Source organism: Pipistrellus kuhlii, unplaced genomic scaffold, assembly GCF_014108245.1.
Source record: "Pipistrellus kuhlii isolate mPipKuh1 unplaced genomic scaffold, mPipKuh1.p scaffold_m20_p_11, whole genome shotgun sequence".
Lineage (NCBI taxonomy): Eukaryota > Metazoa > Chordata > Mammalia > Chiroptera > Vespertilionidae > Pipistrellus > Pipistrellus kuhlii.
This window is the reverse complement of record NW_023425416.1, coordinates 13,317,979-13,330,379: the sequence shown is the minus strand read 5'-3', so window position 1 is coordinate 13,330,379 and position 12,401 is coordinate 13,317,979. Positions and strand designations below refer to the sequence as shown.

At 36.9% G+C, this 12,401-nt stretch overlaps 1 protein-coding gene across 6 annotated transcripts in view; it reads right to left on the bottom strand.

Annotated features, from left to right (window-relative positions):
• Nucleotides 1-12,401, bottom strand: part of ERC2 (ELKS/RAB6-interacting/CAST family member 2) — an 876,217-nt gene that overhangs the window by 456,095 nt on the left and 407,721 nt on the right. For 4 of the 6 annotated variants that reach the window (XR_006741074.1, XR_006741075.1, XR_006741076.1 and 1 more), the window contains exons 10-11: nucleotides 9,807-9,947; nucleotides 5,536-5,571 (exon numbers count right to left, since the gene is read on the bottom strand). Coding sequence is in view for 1 of the 6 variants with exons in the window: in XM_045579041.1 (XP_045434997.1) it covers nucleotides 5,536-5,571; nucleotides 9,807-9,947 (177 nt within the window). In the remaining 5 variants the exon portion in view is untranslated. The remainder of the gene's footprint in view (nucleotides 1-5,535; nucleotides 5,572-9,806; nucleotides 9,948-12,401) is intronic. The other 2 variants (XR_006741077.1, XR_006741078.1) reach the window with 1 other exon arrangement.

The following is a 12,401-nucleotide window of genomic DNA, read 5'->3' as shown; positions in this document are numbered from 1 at the left end:
ATGGGTTGTAGCAATAATTTGCTAAATGTATGCGCTGTGAAAATATGATTCTCAACTGTGGGACCTACAGGGGTTTAGTGTCTGGTAACAGCGCTTTAACACGCTGTTCGTATCCTAACAGTGAAGCAGGGAGTACGAGCTACTTTAAACGCATTTGATTTCACTCTTCTAAGAGAAATTATAATGTTTACTTCACTCTGAGTTAGGAACAAATAATTACTCTTTTAAATAAAGTTTTAAGGGTTATTATCTAACTCTGACATAAATTTTAAATTTTATTAGAAGTCTAGTCAATTAATAGCATATAGCTGAGATCTAAATAATACATTTGGAAACTAATAACAACGAGTTTTACACGATTTACTTCTATGGAAAAGTAGTCTTTCACAAATCCACCTAAATACACACAGAATGTTCACAATTTGCACGTTATAACTATTCCTAAAAGACATTTCTTGTTATAGGTGGGACAAATAGGGTATTTATAAATAAACGTTAAAAAATGTTCAAAATAATGTTTCTGATGTCACATACACAAAATAAAAAGACTCAACTGTATGCTTAATACTTTTTACACCTTTCAAACAAAAGTAAATATTAAGGTAATACCTCTAACTAAGAAATCACTTAAAATAGCAATACAGAGAACTGAAGTATTGCCTAGATATTCTAAAACAAAACATGTAACTTCAAATCTTAAGTGTCACTTCAAATGTTACTTGAGTTCTTCAGATATTGAAAGCCTGGATCAAGTGTGAGGTGTGTGTGTATGTGTGTGTGTGTGTGTGTGTGTGTGTGTACATGCTATGAGTATGTCCTGAATTATCTATCTTGAATCATCTCTTAAGTAATTGTGATTTGCCAGTCTATGAGTGAATAAACTAAATTTCAAAAACAGACTAAAAATAATAAAAAGAAACTACTGTACTAGACAAAGACTGTGAACATATATGTAATTCAGCCCAGCATGTTCCTGTGATTACACAGTCCTATAATGACAAAAAAATCAGAAAGACTTCACTGAATATTAGCAAGATTTCACACACACACACACACACACACACACACACACACACACTGGACTGGCAAAATGCTTGATCTTTTTCTTTTAAACCCTTCTGTAAAATGTGAGCCCTGCAAAAGATGCATTTACAGAAGAGACGGGATTTCAATGGCTAGGAACCAGACAGGGGATTCACATGCATGTGGGAACATCAGAGGCATCTCAGGTGAGCTCTGGCCAGTAACAAGGCTGCCCCAGTGCCTCCAGATCAGTCACTTGCCTAATAGCAGTGAGGTATTATACAAAGCAATAAATATAAGACTGAGAGGTCTAAAGGTGTGTTAAACATTTGTAAGAAAATTCAGGACACCATCACTGGGCACAATAGCCTTTGGGACTACTGCAAAGAAGGTATTCCAAACTGATAAAAAACGAACAAAACAAAAAAAACAATTACACACACACACACACACACACATTATCTGTCTAGAATTAAGAACTAAGGGAAGAAAACAACTCAACTGAAGATAACCTACAGTGTTCATAATAACAAGACAAAACTACTTTGGGAGTAGAGACTGGTAGTTAAGCTACAGAAAGGTGGTTATTATAAGAAATAATAAAGATATAAAAGCAAAGTTTGATTCCTAAGAAATGGTATTAGAGTATCATTTAGTGCAGAGGTTTTTAAAAGTAGGCTTATTGCTACTCTAAGAAAACATTACTCCCAGGAGGACTCCAAAAAACTTATTTACTCTGATTTAGTTTAGACAGATGGACATATGACTGACTGTAAAATTATCTTATTTAACAAAAAAAACTGTTATAATTCACCAAATTTGTAGGTGGCCATGTTAAAAAGAAACATACAAAAATAAAACTAATTCTATAGGTACTAATAACTAATGAGAAAATAAAAGGAGAACTATAACATTCACAGCAGCAACCTAAAATTATATATATAGAAATGCTTAAGACTATACTTTAAAAGCAATACCACAGGCCTATAATAGAAAAATATCAAAACTTGACTCTAAAAGATCACTGAAATAAATAAAAATTGTATTGAATTCATGAATATTGGAAGATATCAAGCATTCTAAAATTACTTTATAGGTTGATTAGTATTCAAATTAAAATCACCAGCATGTGTGCTTTTTAATTGAAAGGTGATCCTAAAGTTTACTTGGAACAATAGAAAATTAAAAGCTAAGAGCATTAAAACAAAACAAGACAAAATGAAAAGCAGAAAGCAATAGGGTGGAATTTGTTTCACTAGATGTTTAAAAATATTATAATGACACAATAATTAAAATTCTGACCCAACAAGCAAGGAACATTGATACAAATGAATAGAAGTTCAGAATCTAAGGTATTTATCCATATGAAAACTTATTATACAATAAAATAGTGTCAAGGTCAGAAGATAAAGGAATATTTTTTTGTTGTTGTTTAATGGTATTGAGATAATTAGTTGATCCACTGAGAAAAATATAAAGTTGAAACCTCATCATTCATCATGCATCAAAATAAAATAAAAGTAAGTAAATGGGTTAAACTGATATAAAAATTAACATTAAATTTTGAGAATCTATTCTTAAAATCAGAAATGACTTCTAAGTATAAAGACAATGAGGAAATCTCAAAGGGAGTCCCAGGTCAAAAGTCTAAAAATGCTTTTCTATGTAAAAAAAAAAAAAATTAAAATTTTGTCACAAATTTAACAAAGGTTCTATTCCTAGCATAATATTACTCATACAAACTAATGAACAAAACAGTAAACTAAAAAGCAAATGCTTAAATGGTTTAAAGGAACACTTTACAGAAAAAAAGCACAAATAATGTGTTAAAAATCTCAGCCACACTAATAATTTTAAAAAGGAAATGAAAAAAACGTGCATATGCATTTGTCAGAGTTATGTAAAATGATGGTTCTTAGTGTTAGTCGGATGTGGCAGAAAAGGCTGCCCTGATTCAGTGTGGGAAGAAATGTTTCTTGGTGGAACTTTTCTAAAACGCAAATACCAGAAACTATTAGGAGTTTTTAAAAATCACTGGCCAGGAATTTATTCTATGAAAAACAAAACACAGAAATGTTGGAAAATTAACATAAAAAGACGTTCTGGAGAACACTGTTTATATTGGCAAACACACACACACGAGGGGGGCGGGGGAGAAGGATAGAAATGAACAACATTCGGTGAATGAGAAAATAGAGTGGAGTAAGTGTTAAAGTAGAGTTTTGGAAGAACAGTGAATAATATGAAAAAATTCTGATATGTTAATAAAAATTAGGATATAAAACTCAATAAACACAGACAATTTTGTGAAAAGAAATACAGTATTAGATTTTTTTTTAAAGTCAGTCAATGACTTTAAATGAAAGGATATAGGGAATTAGGAAGAAAGCAAGAAAGCAAGAAAGCAAGGAAGGAAGGAAGGAAGGAAGGAAGGAAGGAAGGAAGGAAGGAAGGAAGGAAGGAAGAAAAGAAAGAAAGAAAGAAAGAAAGAAAGAAAGAAAGAAAGAAAGAAAGAAAGAAAGAAAGAAAGAAAGAAAGAGGAGAGAATAGGAAGAAAGGAAGGAGGGAATAGGAAGAAAGGAAGGAGGGAATAGGAAGAAAGAAGGGAGGGAAGGAGGAGAGGGAAAGGAAAAAGGAGAAAAGGTAAAAGGCAGAGAGGAGAGAATGAAACAATAACACCAAAGAGATGTCTGAGTTGGGAGCAAATCAAATGTTCCTAGTGATTATCTGTGTGTAGAAAGATATCTTGTTATTTTTAATTTTCTCCTATGTCCTTCCATACTTTTGCAAATTCTCCACTGTGACCATATATTATTTTTATAACCAGAAAAACAGTCATTTTTTAAAAGACTATTAAGGATAGGAAATTCATCATGCTGCAGCATCCCTATCAGTCCAAAAAAGAACTGGAACCTGAGAGTATGTGCAGACAGGGAGTTAAAATAATGAGAGCCTGGCTCTACTCCCTGATGCCAAACAATGGGTCAGCTTAATTAACTCGGGGGGTGGGGGGGTAGAAAAGTCAGTCAATGACTTTTGAATTAGTCACCTAAAGGACTTAAAAGTTCACTTTTGCGTCCTGGGGACTCATCACTGGGGTGAAAGAAAGGCAGAGTCCAGTAAGTGCCATGTCATCGACATTTCTGGAAATGGTCCAAGAGTCCACAAGAGCTATTCTTTGGCCCAACCTACCCCACCAGGGGATGGTGAACTCCTACCCTGCTCCTGTTAAATCTGGGCTCCGACAGAGACAGAGCCCTCCCCGTGTGTCTAGCACACCCCCAAAATGTGACATAACTAGGTTTTCTTATTATCCTTAGCTAGTCGGAATGACACAATTTCAGTGGGATTCCTTTATATCTTTCTTAAATGATCTAAGGAAAACACTCATTTTTCCCCCCAGGGTCATTTTTCAGTCTTGAAGATATTCCAGTCTTATTTGTCTTTCCTCACCTCCACCCTGTCTTGAGCCTGCATGTTAAAACTTCCATTCAGATGTGAAGTGACAGAAAATTTGGATTTTTTTTCTCCCTGCTCCGCTAAAAATTGTATTTGGGCAAAGAAGTTAATAAAGATGCCCGAAGAAGGCATGAAGAATTCAGTTTAAAAAAATTAAAGAGTGGGGGGTGGAGCTTGAATCTGATTAAAGACACTGGAGCAGCAGCTTAACCAAAGGTGATGGGCTGAGGGGTTTCCTTTATCCGCCCCGCCCCTTTTCCTTGGGAGGGGCATTTATATCCAGGAGGTCACTGGAATGTGTGATGGCACAGATCACATCTGCCAAATGACACAGTCTGGTCGCCTTCGGGTACCATGTCTCCCAGTAAGCCACTTGAGCTGACAGAGCAAGAAAAGCCCTTCTTTAAACTGTGTTAAAGAAACAAACCGCTTCCTGTGAATGCACCCCTGTCATTAGGATAAAAGGAATCAGTGATGGCCTCTTGACCCTTTTGCACATATTTTTTTACTAGTCACCTGTTTGTGTACCATGAAGCCATAATCAGAACTGTTACTATCTGCTGTTATTAGGAGACTATGTTTTAGTTTGTCCTCAGACAAATGACACGTTTTTAACTCTCATAAAACCCACAATCACGTTAGGCATTTACCAATCTCAAAGAGCCTAACCCTATGTTTAGATCTAAACCTATTTTAACTTCTATCATTTAAATGTAGCACACGTTGACTTGTTTGCTACCTGAGTGTGCACTTAAGGGTTTAAGGAAGAATTCCGTGAGCCTAGATCTGCGGTGACCTCGGCTTTTCTATAGCCCTGGCTTGAAGAAGGTAATACCAAAGCTAGCAACGTTTCCCTGGATTCTTAGTTTTTAAATTTCGCATTCAGAAGAAATGGCCGCGGACTACGCACAGGGCATTTCTTCTGACAAAACGGAAATGGGAGGAGACTCATAAATATTTTCCAAACCTCCCCAGTATGGCACACTGTGACATGTGATCAATGGATCCTCATGCTTTGATATGTTACAGCAGGCACTTTCAGGAATGACTTACTGGGTTGTACATCTGATTGAACAACTGCTCAGCTTGCTACATTGCAAAGTTGGGGAGGCATTGAAGCACAGACAGGGAAAGAAGGAAAGATCCAGAAAAACAGCATTAGCTCAACAAATCCAGTGCATTTGCACAGACAAACTTGGTCGTTAAAAAAGAAGAAATTTCAGTTTCTAAACATTCCACAGTGAAAGTGAGAGGCTCTGGGGAAATTGAAATGTTGACTTTGGCTCCTAGAAAAGAATAGCTGGAATAAGAAATTTAAGGTTTGTGTTACTTTCCCTTTCTCAAGTTAAATAACCCATGAAATAAAGAAAGCTGTCCACTTTTGATGATACATGAAGTGCTGGCCTCTAGCAATGAATCAGGAGAAGTACTTCTGGCCAAGCTTGCAATTTATTACCTGAACTTCAAAGATGGTAATAATAAAAGATTAATTAAATCTTATCATTGAATTTATAGCTCTTCTTTTATATTAACACAAGCCTGAATTTTCTATTCAGTCTAACTTTAGAAAAACATAGATCAGCAAACAGCAGGTTAGCAATAGCAAAATATCAGTAAGCAAGACTTTTCAGGATTAAGAGTAAATGGGAGAAGTAAAAATTTCAGTCAGCAGGAAGAATGGAGGGAACCAAAATACAGCATTACCCATTGTTCATTACCAATTTCTACTGTTAGTTTGTACTTAATAAAAAAAATAATATCATTTTCAGTGACTTTCCTACTATGATCCAAGTGTTTAAGAATCGGCAATACTCTCCTGTCTACATTGTGTAGAACATTCAATGTTTGTGGACTTACATGTACAAAACATGATTTTAAATAGTTCTGTCAAGTTCTGTTTCTCAAACAATTGCATCATTCACATGGGGCCCACCAGCAAGGTGCAGAAGGTAAAATACTGTAGGAAATTTTTGCTTTGCTTTACACTAAGACATGTGCCTTTGAAGAGCCTGAATTTTTTGGTTTCTTCAACTTTAATAAAGTAAATAATAACTTTACCATGGCTAAAAAAAAATACCCTTTTCAGAAATTAACAAGGAGTGCAAATAAAAACATTCCACGTTGCTATTGCTTCTCAATTGATTTCTAGTCATCTAAGGTAAATTTGCTTTCACAAATCGAACATCAAATACTCTTTTGAAAGACAAATTGATCTATGTGTCCCTGAGCAGTCCTCCATCCCTAAGTGTCTATTTAAGATGAATGAATGCACTAGTTTATAAAGCACACATATAACTAGTAGCCATGCCTTATTTGGTTAGTACCATTTTACCAGCCTATCAGTAGAGATTTCCTCACATTAGGACATTTGATTGCATTGTTTTTAAGACAGGGGGTGGAATGTGTAAGAATACTTCCTTTTCTGCTTGTAACCACTTTTCATCACAAAGTATTTAATTAGCCGGCACCGGTTTGGCTCAGTGGTAGAGCATCGGTCTGCGGACTGAAAGGTCCCAGGTTCGATTCCGGTCAAGGGCATGTACCTTGTTGCGGGCACGTCCCCAGTAGGGGATGTGCAAGAGGCAGCTGATCGATGATTCTCTCTCATCGATGTTTCTAACTCTCTATCTCTCGCTCTTTCTCTCTGTATAAAATCAATAAAAATATATTTAAAAAAAAAAAAAAAACAAAGTATTTAATTAACACAGTACAGTAAAGGGTTAAAAGCAACTATGTATGTGGAATGTTTTCCACAAACTTTTATATAATCACTCACTTTACTAATTTCAAGAATTGTTTATAAGACAAAAAAACAAATTTAAATCACCATTTGGATTCCATTGTCACTGGCAGACAAGGTTTCTGTTCAGCTAAACACATCTATGTTGTGTAGATTTTTATGGCAAAATTACCTGGACACTCACAAATCATGAGCAAAAGTCCATTGGGAATTCATGGTTTATTTATGACATAATAAAACTATTATGTTTTCAGCTTTCATTTAGTAACCCTTTATATTTTATTCACAAGTCACATACCCTTTTATTTAAAGGGAGGCCCAGACACTCCTTAAGCTTTTATAGCTGCTTATTTTTCCATGAGTAAATGATGTGTTTATATGTATATTCACATACTGTTGGCTTATATTTTCAAATATTTCATGTAGATCTCAATTCTTTTTAAGGTGATGGGTACTTGAGGTTTTTACGGAACTATTTATTAGCAGAAATTAAAGACTACTAGAAAAAGTATTTTAAACTTTTGAATTTAGTTGATGCTAGAGAGCCAAAAATAACAAAATAGCATCTGCAGGTTAGGTATGAAAATATTTAAATTATAATTAACTTATTTAATCTCACTATACTACGCATTTAGGAGATACTATAAGCAAAGATTATTTATATACTTAGAAATAAGTTATACTTTCATAAATAAAATTAGTCCTTTAGAGTAAGACAACCATATTTGCTACTTTAATTCTAGTGATGTGGCAGAATATTAAAATATTGTCAGGAATAATGCTAAAATGTTTACAGAGCTTGATTTGTGAGTTTCAGTATATGGCGTCTTCCTGTGTGTTGAAGGAAACCACATGCTCAAAATGATTTCTCGGTCTAACCATGGCTATGTTGAAAGAAACAAAATTGAATTGCATAGATGCTGATTTATTAAACTGGTCAAGTCATACATGCATGGAAACCATAAGCATCAATATATGAACCTCTCCCTTTTAATTCATTACTAGAAGATTTCAAATCTCGTAGATGACTTACACTAAAAGGGAGGGTGTCTAGAGAAACAAACTGTAGAAATAATGTATGGTGTGCCCTCATCTCCATAATGGCTCCTCCGAGTTGATGAAGGTGAGATAACATGGACCATCCAAGAGAGCCAATGACATCCCCTGTCTCACAGAGTTATCTTAGAGCCTGCTCTGTGATCACAAAACAGCTCGGTAAATAAAAAGTACATTTCTTGGTATGCACATGCATGTATAACATATTGCAGAACACATGTATATATGTGTCAAAAATGTATATTTACACCCACTGCATGAATAGCCAAGTCACTCTCCATTTAAACACTCTCAAATGGGCAATTTAAATTCTTCTATTTATTGTTCAAGATTTCTGCTTAACTAGAAATTGCTTGGGGGAAAAAAGTGAGATGTTGAGTAGATTGGGAAACAGATTTTGCAATACAGAGATTTTTCTTGTTGTTTTATTACCAGGGGATTTGATCTGTATATTTATCTTTTCTGTATCGGTAAGGAGACTTTTTGTTAGTAAGACATTTCTCACGACAATTTCCTAAAATCCCATGGTAAAGTGAACATTGTGTAATCAATCACATTTCAGTTACATATCGCATCCTACAAAATAGCCTATTAAATGTTAACGTATCCAGAATAATTTCTCCACAGGTATAAAATGCTTTCACATCCCTATTGTCCATATCATAGTTTCATAACTTCAGCAAATAAATCCCCATCCAATGGGCTGTGAATTATGCAGTCAACTTTTTGTATGCTTTGTCTCTCTCTCTCTTTTTTTTTTTTTTTTTTTTTTAGATTCATCTCATCACCTTTGAGTAAGTCTATATGTTGTCAAAGGGAAACAAAATGCTTAAACTCATAATGTTATGAGTTTGTGAACAATGAATGCAGACGCACCAAACAACACAGGGAAAGAGTCAAAGGCACGATGCATGACTGGGATGTGCTCCACAGAGATGTGCAGCCCGGGGAAGACATGGGAACGCTTTCTTTGCTGCCTTCTTCCCAAAGCCTCACGCAGAACAAGCTCCCTCAGAAAGCAGGGCCAGCTTAGATCAAATAGAAATAGTCATTCCACAGAGATGCCGGGGCTTGACTATTTTGGTGAACTTCTAGAAATGTAATGTTGTCAGGTAAACTTTGCAAAGTTCCAACAGAAAAACGGGCCTACTTCTAAAAGCAGTAAAAGTTTATCAAAGTATAACCGGGCCCTTGGATTCTTTGGTTGGTCGCAAATATTTCCATTTATCTCTTCTGGTAAGTTGAGATTTGCCCAGAGAGTAATGGCTGGCTTTTATATTTTGTTTTTATTTCCACTACTATTTTCATGTATTTTTTCAATATATTTTTTTTTTCAGACAGGAAACCTAAGATAATTTTTCAGGTTCACAGGCAGATTCGATGCAGACTTCTTAGGAATAAAGTTAAGAGTGTTTAATTCTTTTATCAGCAGACAGAGGAAGATAAGGGGTTTGTTTCCTTTCCTTTCAAATTTTATAAATTCATTGCAAAATGAACATGGTTTTCCTTTTCCTTCGGCCTCACTTACCTTTTTCAACTGCGCTTCCAATTTGCTACATTCTTCTTTCTTTTGTTCGATGGCTATTTCTAGAGATTTTAATTTCGAGTCCCTTTTCAGCCCTGCCGAGGCTAACGAAGATGCGTGCTCCTTGAGATCAATTAAACTAGACTGCAAGAAAAAGAACACCCGTGAGGAAGGGAAACCCTGCCATGTCTGCCAGCGATGCCTTCTACTTGAATGCATCGGTTCTATACATAGCCGTAAAGTGTGCGTGAGGCAGAAAGAGTAAATATAGTCTTACTAACGTAACAATGGTCTGCTCTGGCCAGGAAATTAAAGTTGGCCAGCTTACAGAACCGAGCGGGATCTAATTGCAACAGAACCCAATGTGACCGAACGGTGTGGTCAGTAAATGCATGTTTCACGTCTCCAGGTCCTGCTAATGATGTAAGTCCCGAGGTGGTCTTTACATGTCATGGCAAAGCAGACACCCCGAGCCCCCATTTACATTTATTGCTGTCAGGCCGTGCAGACGCTAAGACAAATAGGAAAGAAAATACGTGCTTTAGTGCTTTCCCACCCTCCCTCTCCGGGAAAACCACGCATAAAAGAAACACCCTATTAAGTGGTGATACAATTCCATTTCTTTAGCAGACAAATGGCCAATGGATTTTTCAAACATCTTCTGTGTAATCGAAGACACAAATATTTTAAAATGTAGAGTAGACTTTCTGTCCCAGTCCACCATAAATCCAGACTCAGCAGATAGAATGAATCTTTCCAATTCACCTAAATTGGTCCCTTCATCATGCACACCCAGAAACCAAGGGTTTCCCTGTACAGTCTAAATTCTAAAAAAACTAAAGAAAGAAGTAGCCAAAACCAGTTTAGCTCGGTGGATAGAGTGTCGGCCTGAGGACTGAAAGGTCCCAGGTTCAATTCAAGTCAAGGGCATGTACCTTGGTTGTGGGCACATACCCAGTGGGGTGTGTGCAAGAGGCAGCTGATAGACATTTCTCTCTCATCAATGTTTCTAACTCTCTGTCCCTCTCTCTTCCTCTCTGTAAAAAAATCAATACAATATATTTTTTTAAAAGAAAGAAGTATATATATACTTCTTTCTTTTTTTATATAACATTGCTGGTTAGGGGGACCATGTCCATCACTAAATATGAAATCATTAGCCACATCTAACTATGTGACTAAGATGTTCACGTTTCACCCAGATCAGACAGTGCACATTTCCTATACACCCCTTTGCACCACAGAGGTAGACACTGAGCACTCAGTGTTCTCTCAGTAAGTGGTGTTGATACTTTAATTCTGGGCTGCTTCCCAGGCACTGGCACCATCTTGTTGATGAAATGACTACCACCATTCCCCAGCCAGTAGCCCAGCTCCTAGGAACCCTCTGCGAGGCAGGTGAGCCATTCTCATTCTTCAGGTCCGGAACCTGAAGCTCACGTGAGCTACGTGTCTTTTCCAGCGTCACCAGGCTATGAAAGGGAGATGCAGGTCTCAAACCCAGGTCTCCAGCTCAAACAGCAATGCTCTTGATCATATCACTCCACCAGAAATAATGAAGGACCTTATACTCCACACATCCTGTCCCGGTGAAGATTGTGACCTTCCCATCTCAATTAGAAGCTCCCTGCTGAGAGCAATTGCATGTTGTTTTCCAGATAGCTTTTAAACTGCTGGTGTAACAGCTTTGCATGTCAACTCAGCTAGGCTGTGGTCCCCTGTTCTTCCATCAGACCCTAATCTGAGTGTGGCTGTGACGGGATTTGGTAGATGTGACTAACATCACAGTCAGCTGACGCTAATAAAGGATATTATTCTCCACCACCTGGGTGGGCCTGATCCGAAATGTTGAAAGGTCTGAAGAGCAGAATGGAGGCTTCCCTGAGACAGAAGGAATTCCACCTGTGGACTGCAGCGTCACCTACCCTCGGAGGGTCTCCAGTCTGCCCTTCCTGATGAATTAGGGACTTTGCCTCTAAATTTTAAAGTTAACTAGCCCCCCTAAGTATGTAAGCCAATTCCCTGCGACACATTGCTTAATGTGGTTACATTTCTTAATACAGTTCTGTTTCTCTGGTGCAAGCTTGACGGACTTTCCCAGCCCGGTGGCAGGCACATTATTATACAGGAACAATAAATGTTTGCTGAAATGCCTGTCTGACATTTGTACAGAGTAGGCACTGTTTACAAAATTATTTTCATTTAAAACTTATGCTCCGCCATGTCATCAAGATCTCGTTTCAAATAGGGGAGTGTGTGTGTGTGCTTGCGTGCATGCATGCGTGTGTGTGTGTGTGTGTGTGTGTGTGTTTGTGTTTGTGTATTTCAAGGTGCAAACCCATAAAGAACACTTGCCATTGGTGAAGAATGCAGCAAAACTCTGTGCTTCGGTCACTTATCAATACAGTAGTTATAGATGCCAAGGCTGGATGATCAGGAAATAAGAGTAGCAAGAGGATTTGTGTTCTTTATTTTCATATACAAACCATAATCTCCTCTATAAAGACTTAAATTTTTAGTTTAAATTTTAGGGCGCATAAATTTAGCTTCTGAGTTTCTCCCAAACTCCTATTACTCATCCATTCTGCCCTTCTCGGA